The sequence below is a fragment of the Tenrec ecaudatus genome, chromosome 10 (genome assembly GCF_050624435.1).
Source record: "Tenrec ecaudatus isolate mTenEca1 chromosome 10, mTenEca1.hap1, whole genome shotgun sequence".
Lineage (NCBI taxonomy): Eukaryota > Metazoa > Chordata > Mammalia > Afrosoricida > Tenrecidae > Tenrec > Tenrec ecaudatus.
This window is the reverse complement of record NC_134539.1, coordinates 112,325,359-112,343,990: the sequence shown is the minus strand read 5'-3', so window position 1 is coordinate 112,343,990 and position 18,632 is coordinate 112,325,359. Positions and strand designations below refer to the sequence as shown.

Here is an 18,632-nt window from a genome sequence, read left to right as displayed (position 1 = left end):
GCTGTGCATCTCGGGTTCAGGTTTTGGCCTTCCTTAGTGTCCTCCAAACCCAAAGGGGCCCTTGTGATGCACCCGGGCTTACTGTAAGGTTGGTAGTTCAAACTCGGCCCCTCTGCCAGAGAAAGATGAGATTCACAGCCTTGGAAGTCCCACAGAGCAGTAGTCCCAGCCTGCCCTGGGGTCACTGAAGACCAGCCCTCCTAGGAGTGCTTCCCTGGTGTGGGGCCTTAGGAACTTCCTGCTTGTTCAAGGCCTGTTTTCCCTTTCACATCTGCCACTGTCTCTTCTCGCTTCTCCAAGCATCAGCCGCACACCATGGTCACTTATTTATTTTTGATACAAATGTACATGACACATGTCTGGACAGTCAGCCCACCCACCACCACACAGATAGGGCCTGGCCCCTGGGAAGGTGGGGCAGGGGGTAGCTGGTGTTTGCTGCCTGCCCAGCCCAGGCTCTGGGGCTTCCAGGGGGTGGGGCCACAGCTGAAGTGCAGGTGCTGGCCTTTCCAAGGTGACAGAGTTGGGGTTCACACCCACTAGCTGAATTGGGGAGCCAGCCCCAAGCTCGGGCGGTCAGTTCTCAGCCCCAGCTGGCTGGCCCTTGCATGGCAGAAGGTGGGGGGTAGAGGGAGATGGCAGGAAGTGGTGTCCACTGAAGTTCCTCAAGATGTGTGGAAGAGGGAGTGGGGCAGCCGGTAGGACCACAGCTAGTTACCTGGCAGTCTCTGGCCCCAGGGTGCAGGAGAGGGAGGCTGATCCCCAACGCTAGTCTCTGCTCCGGCCCACCACTCCCCACAGGAACCCAGGTTGGCCAGGCCTCCGGAACGGCACTGCCGTCCCGCACAGGCACGCAGGGGCACTCAGTTATCACAAAGTTAAAATTAAGGGGTAGGCGAGAGATAAGAGGGAGGAGATGGGGGAAAAAAAAGATTTTCCAGTGTTTGCTGCTGGGGACCCCCCCAGCACATGGGTGGGGGCCGTTTGGCATGAAAGAGAGAGCAGCAGGAGCTGGTGGCTACAGGGCAGAGACATCCACTGATTCTGTACATAGGAGGGGGTGCCCCTGCTCAGCCCCAGCAGGGCTGAACTGGCTCATGGGGGGTGCATGGAAGGGGAGCTGCCCCACTCGGAGGGCCCCACCCTGACCCTTTGTTGAGGATGGCCTGGAGGGCAAGGGGCTGGGAGAGATGCCTCACAGGCCCCTGCACACTAAAAGGAGTGGGGAGACGAGGTTATGTACAGGGAGGGGGAATGGAATGTGGGGGACAGAAGCTCCTGCCACCCCACCTCCCACACTTGGGGCTTCAGGGGGCGAGCAACGGGGCGCCTGGCTGCCAGGGAGCATGGCGGCACGAAGGGCACTTGTGCCAGTGGCTCTGTTGGGGTGGGGTTAGTGTCTGGAGTGGCCTAGCTCCCAAGGCCAATGAGGTCCCAGGGTGAGGGTGAGGGCATGGGGAGTGGTCACTGCTTCTTCTCTCGGGTGGTGATGGTGACCAGCTGCTTGGCAGCCTTGGCGATATCGTAGGCGCACTGGATCACCTGCTGCGTCAGCAGCTGGAAGTCCACAGGGGCGCCCGGCTCAGGGGGCACTGTCTTCCGGCATTCGCTCTGCAGCCGGTAGGCGCTGGCATTGAGCAGCCGCAGGGAGCTGCGTACTGGCTCCAGGGCCGGCCTCTGGAGGGAGGGACAGGGAGGCTGCAGTTCAAGCTTCCAGCCATTTCTCCACCCAGGGAGCAGTCAGACCTTGCTATGCCTCCTCCACCTCCCTACCCGGTCCCCACTCCTCTTTTTCTCTGGCCATTACCTTTGGGAAGAGAGAGGCCATCTCAGTGACAGCCAAATGAATCTTCTCTGAGCAGGGCACAAAGCTGTGGGGATGGGGACAAAGGGAGGGGTTCTCAGGGAAGGTTCCTGGGGATGCGGCGCCCTGGCAGCTTGCCCACCTGTACCTGTCATGCTTGAATTCCTGGGCAGCCCGTAGCAATTCCTGAATGTTCTTGGTGACCTGCTCCGTCTTCAGGATGACATCCTCTGTGCTGGGCAGCCCAGGGTCCAAGTCTTCATCCAGGCCCTCCAACTCTGGGTGCACGTCGTCCTCCTTGCCCAGCTCCAGAAACCGCTTCCCTTCCAGGCTAACCACATGGTTGAGAGGGATGGGGGACAGCTGTGGGGCTGCTCCCCTGCAGACTCTCAAGATACTCTGGGGTGCAAGCAGGACTGGTCTTGAGACCTAAGGGTGTCTCACCCAAGCAGTGGGTCCCCACTCTGCGTGTTCTCGTAGTCGCTGTCGGCACCACTGCCGTGGCGGGAAAGCTTGCTCTGGAGGGCGCAGCCAGAGAAGTACTGGGTGAGCACCCTCCCCAACCCAACCCTCTCCCCCCCCCACCTGGGTACGCTGCAGGTCAGGACGTTACCGAGTGGCGGCTTCCTTCCTGGGGGCACGATAGCAGCGGGGAGGAGGGAGTGAAAGGCACCGCTGAGGTGGACACCCCCTTCCGAATCTGAAACCCAGGGTTGGGCACAGGTCAGTCTCTTCTCCCCCTGTGTCAGCTTCCCAACAAGGGCAGGAAGGAGACAGGGACTGTCTCTAGGACCTCTGCTCAGAGGCTGGCCCAGAGCCCGACACTCAGTGGAGCCGCCTCTTCGGCCCTGCTTACCCGGTAAAGGCCGGCGGGCACGTGCACGGAATAGATGGCATCATCCTCCAGTTCCTGGGTGTGGGGGGAACAGCAGGTGTCATAGCCAGGGCTGCAGTAGCCCCAAGCATGTCTCCACGCCCCCACCCCCAACCCCGGGGTACCCATAAGCGCTCACCGTGCTGTGGAAAGGCTGGAGCCGCGTGGTGAGTTCGTCCCCAGGAGGACCCCCGAAGGGCTTCAGGACGGAGCCCGGCTCATACATGGAGAAGGCCTGGCGGTCCCTGCGGTGGGAACTGCCCCCAGGGGCCATGGCCGTGTGCTCAGCCCTCTCACTAGGCAAGGGGGTGGTGGGCACAGGTCCCGACTGCTGCCGGAGCTGCAGGTTCTCTGCCTGCAGCTTGTGGATCTGTGGGCAGCCGCCGCGCAGGGCCGTCAGAGACTCCGGCCCAGGCAGGGGCCCCCCAGCACCCATGTCCCCCGAGCCTGCGGCCCTCACCTCCCTCTGCAGCCTCCGCAGCTCATCACTCAAGCTACTATTGACCTTCATGAGCTGCTGCACCTTGGCCTCCGAGCTGGCCAGAGCCTTCTTCAGCTCCAGGTACTCCTGCAGCGTCACGGCCCCGTCAGACAGGTCTGAGGAGTCTATGCTCTGTGGAGGGAGGCAGACCGTCAGCCATCCCGTCGGGCAGGGAACCGGGGTCCCCAGGGGCTAGCACCGAGGCTTGTGACCAGCCTGCCGGGGCCATAATGGAGGGGCTTGTGGGGTGGAGCCCATGAGAACAGGCAGGGGGGCCAGGTGGGGAGGGCAGCGCTCAGACCCGGGCTCGGTTGTTCCGGGTGGTGCTGGCGCTGCGCAGGGGCTCCTGGTCTGTGTCCTCATCGGAGGCCACACTGTCGTAGTCATGCTGGTCATCCAGGTCACTCTGGCTCCGAGCTGAGAGCTCCAGGTTGTCTGAGGACACAATACTGTCACTTTGGGGCCTTGCCGCCTGGACCCAGGGTGAGAGCCAGGGAACAGGGGCAGAGCCCGGACAACCCCCCAACCCCCCTAGGCCCCTCCCACCTGTCGGGCTGCTCAGGCTCTTGCCCTGCTGTCTCCGCTTGGCCTCGCTGAGAATGTCGATGATCAAGGTGGCAAACTCCCGAGCATTAAAGCGTGCCAGCTTCTGTCTCCCCTGCGAGGCAGCATGGGGTCGGCCGGCATCAGGGGCCACCACAGCCAGCCCTGACTCCCACCACCGACCCCAGTCCTTTTAGGCCCTCTAGGCAGCGGTGAGGCGGGACTTTGGTGACGGGCTGGAATAGTCTCCAGAGGCTGGCTGCATAAAAGTACAGCCCCTTCCTCATTCACAGCCCACCATCAGCTGGGCTCTGAGGGAGGGGGGCTGGAGCTGGCCCAGGCAGCCGGGGGCAAGGAAGGTGGGAGCTCCCGGCCCAGTTGCCCTGGGGCCCTCACCTGGTTCCGCGTGGCCGAGTACTCGGGGTTCACAGGCAGGAAAGGCACGGCACTGCGCTCCGTCACCAGGGTGCTGTGGTTCTGGGTCGCCAGCCACACTGCAGGGCAGGGGAGGCGCCACCCCCAGGGTGAGGGGTGCCGGCCTGCCTAGCTCCCTCCAGCTCGCACAGAGCATGGGCTTCAAGACCAGGGTGGTTGTGAAGCCAAAAGCCTGCCTTGGCTAGGCTGGAGCCTGACTGGCCAGGAAGGAGTGGCGTGAGTGGAGCAGGACCAGGAAATAGCCCCGAGGCGGAGCAACTGGGAGGGCCTCATTGCTGGCCTGCGGAACAGCCCAACCCCAGGCACCCTTCTGGGTCCCAGGGACCCATGCCAGCACCCAGTTCCACCCCAATGTCCCCGCTCACCCGCGTCGTTCTCTCTCCGATCCACTTCGTCATACACGTCCATGGCCAGTTCTTCAAAGAGCCGGTTGCTGAGCTGGAAGCAGAGTGGGGGCTTCGTGAGATCAACACTCCCACCTTCTGTGCCAGTCAATATAGCCAGCTCACTAGATGCCACCAGACCTGGGGAATGGCTTCTGTCCCCTGTGCCATCTAGGTCTCAGAACCAGAAATTGGGGCTGGGGATGGGCAGGGCCCAGGCCAAGAAGTGGGGGGCAACAGGCCTTGGGCTAGAGGGTACCTCAAAAGAGTCATGAGGAATGGAGACTTACCGCCTGCAGCTTCTTCTTGGCTGCTTTGGCCAGCTCGGACAGGTCCAGGCTGGGAATGGGAGCAGGAGACAGGGAGGTAGAGGTGAGAGTGGCCCAGTCCCTACAAGGACCTCCCACCCATGCAGGGACCCCAGGGGGGACAACATCCAGGTGCTGCACAGTACATGCCCCCGTCCTGCCCACCCCCCACGGCCCTCACAGTCGACAGGCATGCTATACCTCTGAGACATGCACTTTTGCCGAGATCTAAGTCCAGAGGAAGGCAGCAGAAAGAAGAACAGGACAGAGGCAGCGATTACCCAGGGCAGGGACCACCCGTCTCTGGCCACACACGGCCCCGAGAGCGCACTGGAACGCACTGTGCTGGGCCCGGGCCTGCCACCTCCGCCTCCAGCCTGCTCCCAGGGCACGGTGCCTCAGCTCTGTCTGCGCCCTGTCTGCCATTGCCTCCCCTGACCTTGGCCCCACAGCCCCTTCCTAACCCCTCTCCTGACCCCCAGCCAGGCCCTGCAGTACTTCCCCACCCAGCAGGTGTCCCTTTTACTGCCCTCAAGTGGAGCCCATGGGGACAGGGTAGGACTTGGACACAGTAGGAGAAGAAAGCCTCGTCTTTCTCCTGAGGAGCAGCTGGTAGTTTCAAATAGCCGACCTTGTGGTTAGCAGCCCCACACATAAATACTAAGCAACCACGGCTCCTGAGCAGGTGGGGTGCTCTTTTAACTCACAGGCTTGGCCGCACAAGGCCTTGCCTTAAAACACTTTGCCAAACAGGGCCAGTATGGCATTCTTTGAACCAAAGGCTCTCTTACAGCATAATCTGCTGAGTGCTCCCTGTGCACTATCTTATCTCACTTTATCTTCTCAACCACCAGAAAAACAGGAACAGCCATCCTTGTTCCACAGGTGAGTGAGCCAAGGGCACGTGTGTTTGCCTGTGAAGGAGTCCCCCAAAGGCAAAATTCTCTTCACATCCTGTACTCAGACCTCTCTGTCCCCAAGAAGTTGTGGCTTGTGTGAAGGGGCAGAGCTGGCCACCCTCCCCCCGTCTCCATCCCAGTCCTGCTCCCGAGCTGCCCAGGTGCCTGCAGCAGCCCCTGGGGGTGGAGTACTGCTGACCTCTAGGCCTTCACCAGCTGCCCTCTCCAGAGTGGACACCAAACTGTCTGTGGACGAGGCCGCCTTCGCTCCAGACTGGGGACTCCTCCAGGGCAGGGACCCTGCCTGAGTTCTCTAAGGCCCAGTTCCCATAACATTCCATTGGAGGAGGGCCCATGGGTGCACACACAAAACACAAAGGCACCTCATACACGTCCAGCTGCAAAGAGCCAGAGCAGGCAAGTAGAGAGGAGTCTTAGGGTCTCGGGACAGAAGAGGTTTAGGTTTGGGGGCAGGCAATGCCCAGGCCTCACCATCCCCGAATGCCCACACAGGCCCTTGGGAGGAAGAGCCTCTCCTTTCCGGGTCCAAGCCAACGAGCACTACCTGGCATGAAGATGCTGCTAACACAGAACTGGCCACCAGGTGGCACCTCCATCCACCTTGTGAACTGGCTGACTGGTTGGGGTGTCCACAGTTGCCTGGACACCTGTGACCTCTCAGCGCAGAGGAGAAACACCTCATGTGTCTCCCTCCTCCCAGGCCCTGCCCAATCCTGAACTACCCACAGAGGCCTGATCACGAGTCTTTCCTTAGAAGCTGGTCTGAAGACTTCACAGCAGGGGCTGCGCCCACAAGTAGAACTTTATGACCCACCTCTCTGCCAGGGTCTTTCCTGGTTCCCAGACCCTGTGAGGGCTTGCCAGGCCTGGGTCTGGGTCTGGGTCTGAGGCTGGGCTGGCAGCATCTGATGTGGGATTGATACCTACTTTGGGGCCCAGAAATAGAATGAGGGCTTCCTGGGACAGGCCTGTGCCTCTATCCAGGCCTTGGGGGACCAAGGTGGTGGGGGGACCACAGCCCTGAGGCTGGGGGAGGAATGGGCGAGGCCTCTGGGGGTGAGGCGCTCAGCATGGCATCCGGCTGCCTCTGGAAAGGGGCATCAGGTGGGCCCTCACCTGTCAGCCATCTGTGGGATGATGTAATGCCCATTCTTGTGATCTGAACAAAAATAAAAATGCCAAGTCATTGGTGCTGGGTGGCTGCAGCAGCTGGGAGCCCACCTCACTGCCACAAGCAGGGCCTGGTACCCAGGAGGGTCAATGGAAATGGGAGGAGGGCAGTGTCCTCCCCCCCCCCTCAGGAGCTGGCTGGAAGGTACAGCCCACCCCCACTCCCCAACCCCAACATGCTGCAGCCCAGAGCCCGCAGCAATTTCACAGGAGCTGTTGCCTAGCAACACTGCTCCCCAGCCAGCTCTGTCACCATGGCACCTGCTGCTGGGTGTGTCTGGGTCCCACCTGCCTGCCCAGCCCCTTGTCCTGCTCACCGGGCTTGCGTCCGCAGAGGTAGAAGGCCAACCGGTCAGTAAGCTCATACTGGCACTCCACTAGTCTTTCGGCCAGCTCATGGTGCCCCGCCTGCCTGTGGGGAGCGGCATGGCTCAGCCCCGCGCCAGTGGCCCCAGCCCACCCAAGCCACACCTGCCCTCTGACCTCACCTGGCATAGTCAATGGGTGTGCGGCCATTTACGTCGGGGGAGCCGGGGTCAGCCCCGTACACTACGAGCAGCTCGGCCTGCAGGGTCTGCCCAGCTTTGGCGGCCACGTGCAGGGGGGTGGTGCCCTTCTCTGGATGGAAGAAGTTGGCCTGGGCGCCCAGGGACAGCAGGCGCAGACACGTCTCCAAGTTGCCCGTCCGCACGCTCGAGTGCAGTTGCTACAAGGGCAGAGCATGCAGAATGCACCGGGGGCCTCCAGAAGCTGTGCTAGCTAGCCTAGGCAGACACCCGCAGCTCCGAGCGGCCCAACCACGACCGGCCACCGGGGAGGACAAAAGTCTCCCCTGAAGAGAGAGGGTCTGTTAAGCAATGCCATCTGCCATGTGTTCCACTTGGAGCAGACACAGCCTGTGACACAGATGCAGTTGCGTTGGTTCCATTTCACAGAGGAGGAAACTGAGGCTGTCAGCCTAAGCCATTGCCTCAGCTTTTCACAGCTTGAGTGGCTGCGTCTTGGGTTCAGTGGTCATCATGGCCCTTAGGGTGCAGTGGGTGGGGGAGGGGAGAAGCCATAGCTCCGTCGTGGGGCCCCTCACACCTTGCTGAGGTCTTTGGCGGTGACCCCGTCATCGTCCCGGCAGGGAAGCTTGTGCACAAACGCCAGCATCTGGTACTTGGCCCTGATGAACTCCGACTTGATGGGGCTGCACGGGGCACACAGGAGGAAGTGGGGAGCAGAGTAGGGCAGGCTGGACCCGACTGTACAGCCCCTGGCCACCCTCCGGCAGCCCCACTTACTGGACTTTGTCTTGGGGGTTGGCTTTGCGCCGGCCACTCTGCACTTGCGCAGGGTCCAGCAGGGAGTGCTCCCAGATGGAGTTGGCCCCGTTACTGGCCAGCGTGTGCACCATCTGCAGGGAAAGGGATGCCAAGTGAGCACGCCCGCTGCCTGCCGGGCACTGGGGTAGCACGCCTGGCACCCCAGCCTAGCCCAAGGATCCTAACTAGCACTCCAGCCAAAGCTCAGAGGGGTGGCCAGGCTTGAGTGGAAGGGCTCTGGTGGTGATCGGCAGGCCTCTAGAACCGGGAGCTTCCTCTCTGAGGGGTGAGTGGATGGGCAAGGGCAAGGCTGGGCTCTGCCTGGGTGGGTGTGACCACTGGAGGCTGTCCATTCCAGCCTGGGCGTGGACGCAAGTTTGGGGAAATGTGCCCTGCCTGGCAGCCTCAGTCTTTGGGGAAGGAAGAGCAGCCAGTCGGGGCCCGGCCCATACCTGCAGCAGCGTGGGAGGCCAGGCGCTGTGGCGAAGGTGCTTGACGATGGAGATGTGGCGTCCCAGGCTCCGGTGCACACTGCAGCACTCGTCACACACCAGTACCCCCCTGCTGATGGAGGCCCAGCCGGGGTCTGCGGGGTGGGGGTGGTGGTGAGGAGTGGGATAGGGGTCAGCTACTGCCAGGTGACAGGCTTCTGCGCACCTGTCCTGGGCTTGCACTACGTTGCACATTTCAAGTCCACCCATCACTCTCATCTGGTCAGCCAAAGCCCACCACCTCTGTGCCTCCCGGTTCCCCGCTGCCACCAAGCTGACTCTGCGGCCGGGCAGCCCCACGGGCTCAGAGCAGAACCCCGCTGCTCTAGCAGATCTCCCTTTCTCTCCCCACCTTGTTGCTATTGTCGGGAACATTTACAGCAAAATGTACACCAGTCCAAAAGTCTCTTCGTGCACAAACCAGGTGATGCCGAGCACATTCTTTGAGATGAGCAACCCCCTGAATCCTCCTGAATCCTGGGCTGCTCACCCCCCACAAGCGAGCACATACCATACACACACACACACACACATCCACGCACGCGCGCTGCTCCCAGGGTCTCTATCTAATCTGTCCTGTGGCTGAGGTCACTGTGATCCCAGGCAGACCGTCCTTAAGAGAGCGCACTGCTCAAGGCAGGCTTTCCTTTTTAAAGAAACAAAACCACTAGTGAAGCCAAACTACTGTTTTAAGAAGCCAATCCTGGGGTATTTGGGGCTGGGGTTTGAAAGGCTGTCTCAGGGTGACAGTTCCATCCAGCCCCCATGGCTCCAGGATGTTGGGAGTCCCCAGACTCTGAAATCCTGCCTCGCGTTTCCCTCCTTTGGGTCAGGAGTCTTCCTCCAGAGTTTTCAATGGCTGACCTTCAGAAACCGAGCGTCACGCCTGTCGGCTAAGGGTGGGCTCAAACCTCCCACCTTTCTGAGTGGCTGAGCACCGCACCTGCTGTCAGCCCCCAGGGACTCACACATGGCGGCACCGGGCTGGTCGTGCCACATAAAGGCCTATGTCTGCGTGGCGGGGTGGAACTGGGCTCCCCGGGTTCCCTGGGCTATCGTCTTGGTCCACACAGAGAGCCAGGCCTTTCCTCCACAGTGCTCTCCATGCATTAGTCAGTTTGTTAGTCGTTGACAGCAAACCATTTGTGCCGCACCAGTTGGATAAACAAGCAAACAAACAAAGCCCCATGGCCAGGGGATATTTTCTTGATCTGCAGTGTCCAAGGCCATAATCTTTAGTGGTCTCCAGGGCACACAGCCAGGGGCTGACAGAGCTGTGCCCTTTCCTACACATCCTTGTCTCTCTGGAGTTGGGCTGTCCCCAGGGTCTACCCATGGCCCACCACCGCTTCTTGTCTTGCTAGCCCCACAACCCTTCCCCCAAGGAGGCAGATTTTCCATGAGAGCAGGTCAGAGACCCCTGACAACCTGGCTACTCCACCTGGTGAGCCAGGCTGGCCCCAGGCCACACCTCTCCCACACCAAAACTTCAGTGGGAACCACTGGCCCATGTCACTCCCTCCCAAGCATCTGTCCTGGTGTCCTGGCAGCAAGGAACCCCTCCCTCCTGGGTCTTCTGTCTCCATTGCTGATGGGGTGAGCGGAAGCCCCCTGCAGGAGGATTAAGGGAGTGGAGGGCATTTACTTAGCACATACCACGAGCTGGATGCCCTCACCACGATGCTTCCGACAATTGCCAGGCAAGGTAAGATGCCCTCCCTGCTTTCTAGACGAGGCTCAGAGAGGATGTGTGGCTTTCTCAAGGTCACACAGCGAATGAGCGGGGCTGCTGGGCTATGGAACCAGGCACTTCAATGGCAGGAACCATGGTTTGTTCCCCTTCTTGGTGTCCTCCTGCCCCAGTGACGGGGCAGCCCCACAAGGGTGGGCCAGAAAGCCACCTTCCACCCTCTTCAGGAGAAGTGAACTTTGAAACAAGAAGGGGGGGGCAGGAGCTGGTGGGGACCCCAGGGTTCTTCTTCGGGGCATGGGACATGCCACCCAACCCGAGCCCTTCGGGAGTGGGGAGGAGACAGCTGCACCATACGCGGGCTGTTGAAAGGTCACAGGGAGAAAGCAGTCATTGTGTGCTAGGGAGTGGGGGCAGGGAGCCGGTCTCCCAGGACACTCTGCGCTGCCCAGGCCCCCCCACCCCAACTCAGGAAGCCCTGTCCTTAGGGGGTGGGGGGGAATTGGCTCTCTGCCCTACACTGTGGCCATTCAGAGAATCCAGAAGTAGTGCGCCCCAGGGGAGGGGAGGCTACTACCGGAATATGGTCCACAGATCCTTTCCCCACCGGACTTGCACCAAAGTTACAGGGAGAGCGGTGAGGAGACTCTTGAACCAGGAGCACAGCTGGAGCTGTACCCACAGCCAGGCACCCACCCCCACCCTGGACGAAGGCTTGGGATACCCTAGAGAACAGGGTGACCCCACATGAAGCTGAGGGAGGGTTAGGGACCAGAAGGGTCTACTGTGGAATGGGGTGGAGAATTTCCCCTAATGGGCTGCGCTGAAGTGGGAAAGTGACCCCCGTAGACCTCCCTGGGGAGCTGATTCCAGAACCCTCATCTTTGCCAGGAGGGGGTGCTCTCAGGAACACTGTGTCCAACCACTGAGCGGCCCTAAGCATGGTGAGCTCCCCTCCTCCAGCCCACGCCCCACTGGGTCAGGGGTCTGCCTGCCAGCCATCTCCAACTGCCCAGGCAGGAAGCCGGGGATGACGCAGCCCAAATTCCTCTTGTTGAAATGGTGGGGTTTCCTGTAAGTTGGGAGCCGCCCAGGCCGGGATCATAAACGGGCCATCCTGAGGCCTCCACCCCCAGCCTGTGGCCCCAGCAGAAAAGCGGGGGTCTGGAAGAGTTGGTCACCTACCCAAGGGCTGGTGTTGGAAGAGCCTCAAGCTAGGAACAGATCAGACATGGTGATCCCTTGGGTGTGGCAGTGACCAAGGGACACTAGGCAAGGCTTCGCTTGTCAGCCTCTCTTAGTCCGGGAAGGGACCTTCCCTCTTCCCCACAATGGCCGTGGGAGGGGATCATGGTCAGAAAAAGCAAAGGCAGGCAGGGGACACTGACTTGGTCTGGACCACATAGAGGCCAGCTCAGTTCTGGACACGATGCGGGTGAGAAATCCACCTTAGCGCCACACACAAAACACTTGCTGCCATCCAGTCGATGCCAATTTGGAGGGGCCCTACAGGACAGGGTAGAACTGCCCCTATGAGTTTCCACGACTGCTGACTGTTTACGGGAATAGAAGGCCGTGTCTTCTTCCTCCTGCAGAGGGGCTGGTGGTTTAGAACCGCTGACCTTGAGATTTGCAGCCCAACATATAACCGCTACACCACCAGGGCTCCTTTTAACCCCAGGAGCTACCCCCTAAAACCACCAGACCTTGGGCCTCCGCAAGCCAGAGGCCCGTTCTCCACGCACGCCAGTTGCCATGCAGAGGGGGCAGGAAGGGGTTCTGAATAGCAATGGCAGTTTCCGTTTCAGCGGCTCAATGACCAACTCAGGGTGGAAGCCAGAGGGAAGGTAGGGCGCTGGGAGCCTGTGACTCCCTCTGTATCCTGTGCACCCTACCTCTGGGCTTCTGCCTCCAGTCAGGGTAGAGGGCTGGTGTGTGTGGGGAGGTAGCAAGAGGCATCATGGAATCATGTGAACCCGTGTCAACACTGCAGAGGCCCGCGGTTAATTCATGGCCCCCTCCACCTGTCAGTCCCACATGGACACAGAGAAAAGCCATTAGTGAGGGGCCTCTAGATTTGCATAGAAAGGGCGGCTCAGCCTCTCTCCGTTTCTCACTGAGCCCTGGCCCAGATCCTCACCAAACACGGAGAAGCCTCCCTTTTCTAGCGGGCAGCAGTAACCTATGTGCAGAAGTCGGAGTCATGGTGACTTGAGGTCAGGGGGGTGAGGGAGGGAGACACCAGGAATGGAGAGACTGAGATGCTCTGTGTATTGACCGAAGGGGTAGCTACCCAGGTAAACCTTCATCAGGCTGAGCAAGTGAAATGCAGGCACTTTCCCATGTATCTATTACCTCAGAACAAGACAGAAGACCCCGTTCACCCTGTTCCTCAATCCCTGCTATTAAGAGATAAACAAGCCTGCCGGTTGTCCCCTAACAGCAGCACCAGCTGTGCTCCCCTGAAGTGCTCGCGGAATGGGCATACTCTTTGCCTGGGTCTAGCGCTGCCAGTGGAAGCGTGGAGACAACTCTGGGAAGGGCGAGAGTGGGCCCAAGGGTCAGGAGGAGGCCTGAGAGAGCTCTGTGGGTGCTGGGTGGCAGAGTGGGCAGAGAAGAAGGGACAGTGATGCTTCCCAGCCCTGGCCCCTCTCGTGGCCTCCCAAGGGCAGCCAGGGACACAGGTAGCACCTGGCAAGGCAGCAGCCATGCCACATCAAGCTGCCTCACCACGAGTCCCCGTTGGTCCCCTTGTGTGCCTCCACCTGGGATCCGAAGGAGGTCCCAGGCTGGATTGCTGAGGAGTCTCTGACCCTGCGTAGGAGGTGCAAGCAGGGCCTGGCTTCCAGACTGCTGGGTGGCCTCAACTGCTACCTGATGGCTCTGGTAACTGGAGAATGCCCCTGCCAGGGCCTGCATTGTAAGGTGGGAGTATGGGATAGCCCCGAGCCACCAGGCAGGGTCCTGAGAGGCTTACAAATACTTGGGGAGCACCTGCTAGGTGCCAGACCCCATAGAAGGTGGCAGGGTGGAGTGGTAATACCTTGCCAGTACTCTGCCTACCTCGCCATCTTCATTTTCTCACTACTTGCCTCTTCCTGACCTGTACTCTGGGTCAGCAGGAAAGGAGGTCTTCAGGGCTGAAATATCTGTTATATAGGACCGAGGACAGAAGCCAGACACCCCAACACACCAGGCTTGCATCATCCCTCCCCAGCTCCCTGGGCACCCCAAGCCCTCACGAATGAACAACGGGATACTTGGACTACTAGGATTCCTGGCACCTGGCAAGTACTCAAACACAGTGAAGAAGGGACAGTGGCCTTGCTGGTGCTGACCGCTGCCCCAGAGTCAGGAACAGGCTCAGGAATGGGTTGGTGTTGGGTGCCGGCAAGCTGGCTCCAGCTTGGGGCAACCTTGTGGGTCACAGAATGAAAGGGTGCCAGTCCGGAACCATCTCCACAACCTTTGATGGGTTTGGATCTGTTACTGAGGCTGTGTGTGTCCATTCATCTTGCTCAGAGATTTGGGGAGATGAGAGGGTCCTCTAGAACCATTTCTAACCAAATGTCTTTGCCTCACAGTTGAGGAAACTGAGGCCCAGAGGGATGTTAGTCTAACTACGGGTCACAGAGTATGCTGGAAACCAAAAGGCAACTCTAAAATCCTGTCTCCCCTGACAGGTGCCCCAATGAGGTCCCCGCTGCCACTCTCCTGGGCACCCCACATCATGCCCACCCCGGGACAAGCACAAGACTAGCTTTCCCTGACAGTCCTTCCATCCCTGACCTGCCAGTGGCTTGGGGCCTGTGTGTCACAGATTCTTGTCAAGAGGGGCAATGGGCCCCAACCAGATAACTCCTCTGGGGATCTCCAAACCAGACATACACTCCAAGAGAGGCCACCAGGTCATAACCACTCCTCACCATCAGAAATCTGTGGGGCTTGGCCTGTTGGGGTCCTGGGCTTGTCCCAGGGGCCGCACAAAGTGATGAATACATGCCACAGCCTCACCCTTCCTAATGTCTACAGTCCCGGTGTTCAGAGGTTCCCAGGGAGACAGAAAATGGACCGTCAGGGCTTCCTTCCCCAAGCCCACCACCGTCAGAGGAGCAGTCAGTCGCTCGGGTCACCGAGCCTCACTTCCTCAAGAGGCCCCTGGGCTCTGCTGGGAAGGGAGACCACTCAGCATACAGCCAGGAAGTCCACCTGATCCTGGGAATGTGGTCTTCCTTGGCCAGAGGCTGCAGAGGGGGCTGGGAGGGGCCTAGGCCTTTTCGGCTGGGCCAAGCCCACCTTCCCAAGCAGGCCTGCCTCATCTCATCCGGGAGCCAGCGAGGCGGCGTGGTCCAGCAGTCCCTGTCACCAGGGAAGGTGCCCAAGCTTAGATCACCCTGAACATCAGGCCCTGTGGGGAGCGCCAGCCTTAGGAGTGAGGGGCAGGGAGTTCGAGGGGGTGCCACCCCCTCATTCCTTCCAGTCGCCCGGCACATCTGCCCAGCTCTCTGCCAACCCGGGCCGCAGGCGCCCAGACCAAGCGAGCAGCAGGTGCAAGACGCGGTGGCACTGAGATGAACACACCATACTCGCCCTCACCCCCTAAGCCCTCTCGGCCTCTGCCACAGCCCTCCTGCCACCCCAGACGGGCGCTTCCGTTTGGATACTGAGATGGGGGGGTGGGGGGGCGCCGCTAGCTGCCCGCCTCCCTCGGATTGAGCGGAGGAAGGAGGCTCCCAGAATGTCCTTCCCGGATTGTCCACGGACAGCAGGGCACCGGGGGGCCCCAGGCCAGCCCACCGCCAAGGACGCGGCTCCGCAGTGGTCCGGGCGGGGACCGAGGCCGGAGGCCGCAGCCCCCCGCCCCGCCCTCGGGCCCCGCACGACGCTCCCGCCAGGCCCCGGCGCCCGCAAGGCGGCGGCCTGGAGCCCGGTCCCGCCCCCGGCCCGGCCGGCTTACCCGGGGCGCTGCAGTCCGCACACACCTCCGCTCGCGGCCCCTTCCGGGACATCCTCAGCGGCGAAGCGGCCGCAGCCCTCAGGGCCAGCGTGGGGGGCGCGGGCGGCGGGCCCGGGCGGCGGCGGCGGCCCCTGCTGCCCGGTCCGGCTCCGGCAAGGCCCCGGCTAGGCTCCGCGCGCCCGGCCAACCGCTCGCCGCTGGGGCCGGCCCGGAAGCCGCGGTGCCCGCCTGCCCGCCTGCCCGCTCGCCCTCGGGCGCCCTCCGCCCCGCGCCGCCCCGCCGCCGCCGCTCGCCGCTCGCTCTCTCCGCCCCCTGCGCGGCTCGGGACCGCTCCTGCAGGAAGCGGCGCAGGCCCCGCCCACAGGGGGAGGGGCATCCCGCACCTCGCCCCGCCCCGCCGCCGGGCCGCGCGGGCCGCGCCCCTCGGAGAAAGGAAGCCGCGAGCGCGGGCGGGAGCGGGCGGGAGCGGGCGGGGGCGCTTAAAGGGGCCGCGGCCCCGCAGCGCGGCCTGCGCTCGCGGTCTCTGCTGCGGCGCCCCCCAGGCCTGGAGGCCTGCGAGTCCACGCCGCAGCCCCCTTGCCTTCGCTCTGGGGCGGAAGGGTGCCCAAAGACTGTAAGCTGGCTGGGGTGAGGATCTGGGAAGAGATGGAAGGGGCTAGATCAAAGAGCTTGCCTAGGGATGCCCGCCTCTGCGTTGAGGGTGAGGTGTGCGCCCACCCCGATGTGATGTGTACAAGTACACCATCTCCTCCTCCTCCACCACCACCACCAGCAGTAAGGACTCAGGTCCTGCAGGGTATGCCCTGCCTCCGGGCTAAAAATACTTAATCCTTTCCACCTTGTTTCCATCTAGAAAGGAAAGGAGTTGCAAAGCCTTTTGAAGACCTTTGAGGAGGGGCCCACTGTGCTTTTGTGCGGCAATAGCCACTAGCCATGCATCGAGTATACCCTGGTGTACGTGCGCCTAGGATATGTGTGTGTGACCTACCCTGGCCATTACTTGTGATGGTCATTCCCCTTGGGCGGGCAGGGAGCAGAAGCGCAGGCTGCACGTGGGAGCAACCCCGCACTGAGCATGCTCCCCCATACACGTGTGCCCCGCGTGCACCCAGCCCCCCAGCTGCATAAGCCCCTGGAGCTCTGCTTGTGGGGAGAAGGGTGAGGTTCTCAGGACCAAACTTAGGGACCCGGTGACAAGATTAAGGCGTGGGGAGTGAGGCGAGGGAAGAGGTACCCAAGTGACAGGGAGTTCTGCTCCTTAGCCGGAGCGGGAGGGGGCCTTTGGGCCGGGTCACTGAATTGGTTTATCCCAGCGGCGCCAGAGCAGCCACGACTTGTGGGTGGGCAGGCTGCTTCCCTGGGGGAGATAAGTAATGCTTATGAGTCACACCACCCGAAATACACGCAAAGCTGCCTCCATCGCCTTTCGCTGCAGCCCAGATTGACAAGTTTGTTTGAAATCGCGATCCACGGGTATATTTATAATCACACCTTTAAAAAAATCTTCTTGCAGGCCTCCCCTCCCCCACCCTCCCCCCACGGACCAGCCGCTCAGCTGCTGGGGGTTTTCTGCAAGCCAAGGTCCCTCAGCCTGGGGTGTGCGGGGAGGGGGCACCACCTGCCGTCCCATGCTGCGCCAGCCTAGGAGGAGTCCGCAGACCGAGTGGCCCCGATTCAGACGACAGGAGTTGCTTGGCCGCCTGAATCCGGCACAGAGCCCACGACCTGTGCCCGTGTGTTCATTGTGTTCACCTCCGATCGACCCCCAGCTAAGCACTTTCGTTTCTTAAATGTTGAGGCGGCTCCTGGCAGCCGGCAGCCTAGCTGTCTTTGTTTCTCCGCCGTGTGGGCGCGTTTCAAGCACGTGGCAGCAGGAGCCGCAGGCCAGAGGGAGCAAGCGGCCTCGGTTTGGTGTCCATCGCCGCCGCCGCCGCCGCTGGGCAGAGAGAGAGTTGGCTGCCCAGTGCAGGGGAAGCAGAAGATTCACACAGCTTCCGCCTCATCTGCAGGTGTCCCCGGGAGCCCCCCCCGACCCCCCCCCAAGGACTGGCCCAGGCACTGATCCACTCTCCAGACTTTGTTGCGGAAGCCCCCAGTCCCCCACCTCCGAGTTCCTGGGCCAGATTTCTGGATTTTCCTGTGTAGATGTCGCCACTACCGGAAGCAGGCGGCTAAAAGGAAATCAGACACTAGGCTCTTAAAACAATTTAATGAGGAAATGTACAGGAATCCTCTTGGCCACTCCTAGCTGCCCCTCCCCCGCACTGCTAGCCGCCCCCCCCAACTCAGGCTGCACCCACAACACTCTACTGACCCCTCGCGGCGGAAGAGGGCAGCACCCCAGCGGCCAGAGAAAATGACAAGCTCCTCCCAGGCAGGGGAACTGGCGAGGCATTCTGCTCCTCCCGCCTCCCATCCCGCCTGCCATCCCGCCTGAGCCTGGCACCACCGGGTGTGGAGGAAGAGGAGACCACACAAAAACCCGGGAGAGGCACGGAGTTTGCAAGCATTTGCTGGCACCTCCCACACAAACACATCTTGGATTGTTGCTCGCAGGAGGGCTGGTGTGTGGAATCCCTTATTCCTGCCTTGTTCTAAGGTGGGCTCCAGAACTCATGCCTGGTCCTGCCACCTGTCCTAGTCAGCCTGGATGGTACGGGGAGGCGTATGGTTTTGTTTTGTTTTGAGGGCAGTTATAACCAGAGCCTCATTGTTGAACTGAGTGGCCTCAGGAATTCAGAAAAAAATAAGCAATTTACATGTAGTTAGTAAGGAGTCTGAATTTGAGCTTAGGGCTTTTTTTAAAAGACAAGTTTATTTATTACTGAGTATCATGAAAGTCCACAGTTTTGGGGAAATGAACAAATAACCACTCAAGCTGCCCAACAAGTCTATTTCTGAGGGATATTCTGTAATGCTGAGATTTAATATTCTCTTTTTTGTTTTATACTGTATATTTATTTGTTTTGCTTTTTTAAAAATCATTTTACTGGGGGCTCGTACAATGCTTATCACAATCCATCATCCATCGTGTCAAGCACATTTGTACATTTGTTGCCATCATCATTCTCAAAACATTTGCTTTCTACTTGAGGGCTTTCTGATATCACCACCCCACCCCCCACCCAGGACTAGGCCCAAGTTTCCAGGTCCTTCCGGTCCTTGCAATAGGTAGCTCCAGGTGCCAGTCCCACACCACACCCTATCCCCACACCCTATCCCCACACCCTATCCGGATTCTGGAAGAGCCTTTCTGCCTTGAGATTACC

The 18,632-nt window shown here is 60.7% G+C and overlaps 1 protein-coding gene across 2 annotated transcripts; it reads right to left on the bottom strand.

Moving 5' to 3' along the window:
- Positions 1 to 313: 313 nt before the first annotated feature.
- GIT1 (GIT ArfGAP 1) lies at positions 314 to 15,649 on the bottom strand. 2 transcript variants are annotated; one of them, XM_075561273.1, is made up of 20 exons: positions 15,364 to 15,649; positions 8,678 to 8,811; positions 8,205 to 8,317; positions 8,005 to 8,110; positions 7,407 to 7,624; positions 7,236 to 7,330; positions 6,865 to 6,907; positions 4,811 to 4,859; positions 4,503 to 4,575; positions 4,099 to 4,196; positions 3,706 to 3,817; positions 3,461 to 3,594; positions 3,139 to 3,291; positions 2,818 to 3,048; positions 2,661 to 2,714; positions 2,418 to 2,504; positions 2,249 to 2,322; positions 1,953 to 2,135; positions 1,808 to 1,871; positions 314 to 1,677 (listed from the first exon to the last, which is right to left on the bottom strand). In XM_075561273.1, the coding sequence occupies exons 1-20, from the start codon at positions 15,413 to 15,415 to the stop codon at positions 1,465 to 1,467; spliced, it is 2,286 nt and encodes a 761-aa protein (XP_075417388.1). In that variant the 5' UTR covers positions 15,416 to 15,649; the 3' UTR covers positions 314 to 1,464. The 2 variants fall into 2 exon arrangements, with proteins under 2 accessions (XP_075417388.1, XP_075417387.1); XM_075561272.1 differs by having other exon boundaries at positions 3,184 to 3,291; positions 15,364 to 15,513.
- Positions 15,650 to 18,632: the final 2,983 nt, after the last annotated feature.

Excerpts from the sequence above, each read along its gene's own strand:
- GIT1 (XM_075561273.1), bottom strand. The coding sequence starts at position 15,415 with ATGTCCCGGAAGGGGCCGCGAGCGGAGGTGTGTGCGGACTGCAGCGCC. Across the intron at positions 7,331-7,406 it reads ACACCCATTGACTATGCCAG|GCAGGCGGGGCACCATGAGC; the intron begins GTGAGGTCAGAG and ends CGCTCCCCACAG. Across the intron at positions 2,136-2,248 it reads AGTGGGGACCCACTGCTTGG|CCTGGAAGGGAAGCGGTTTC; the intron begins GTGAGACACCCT and ends CCATGTGGTTAG.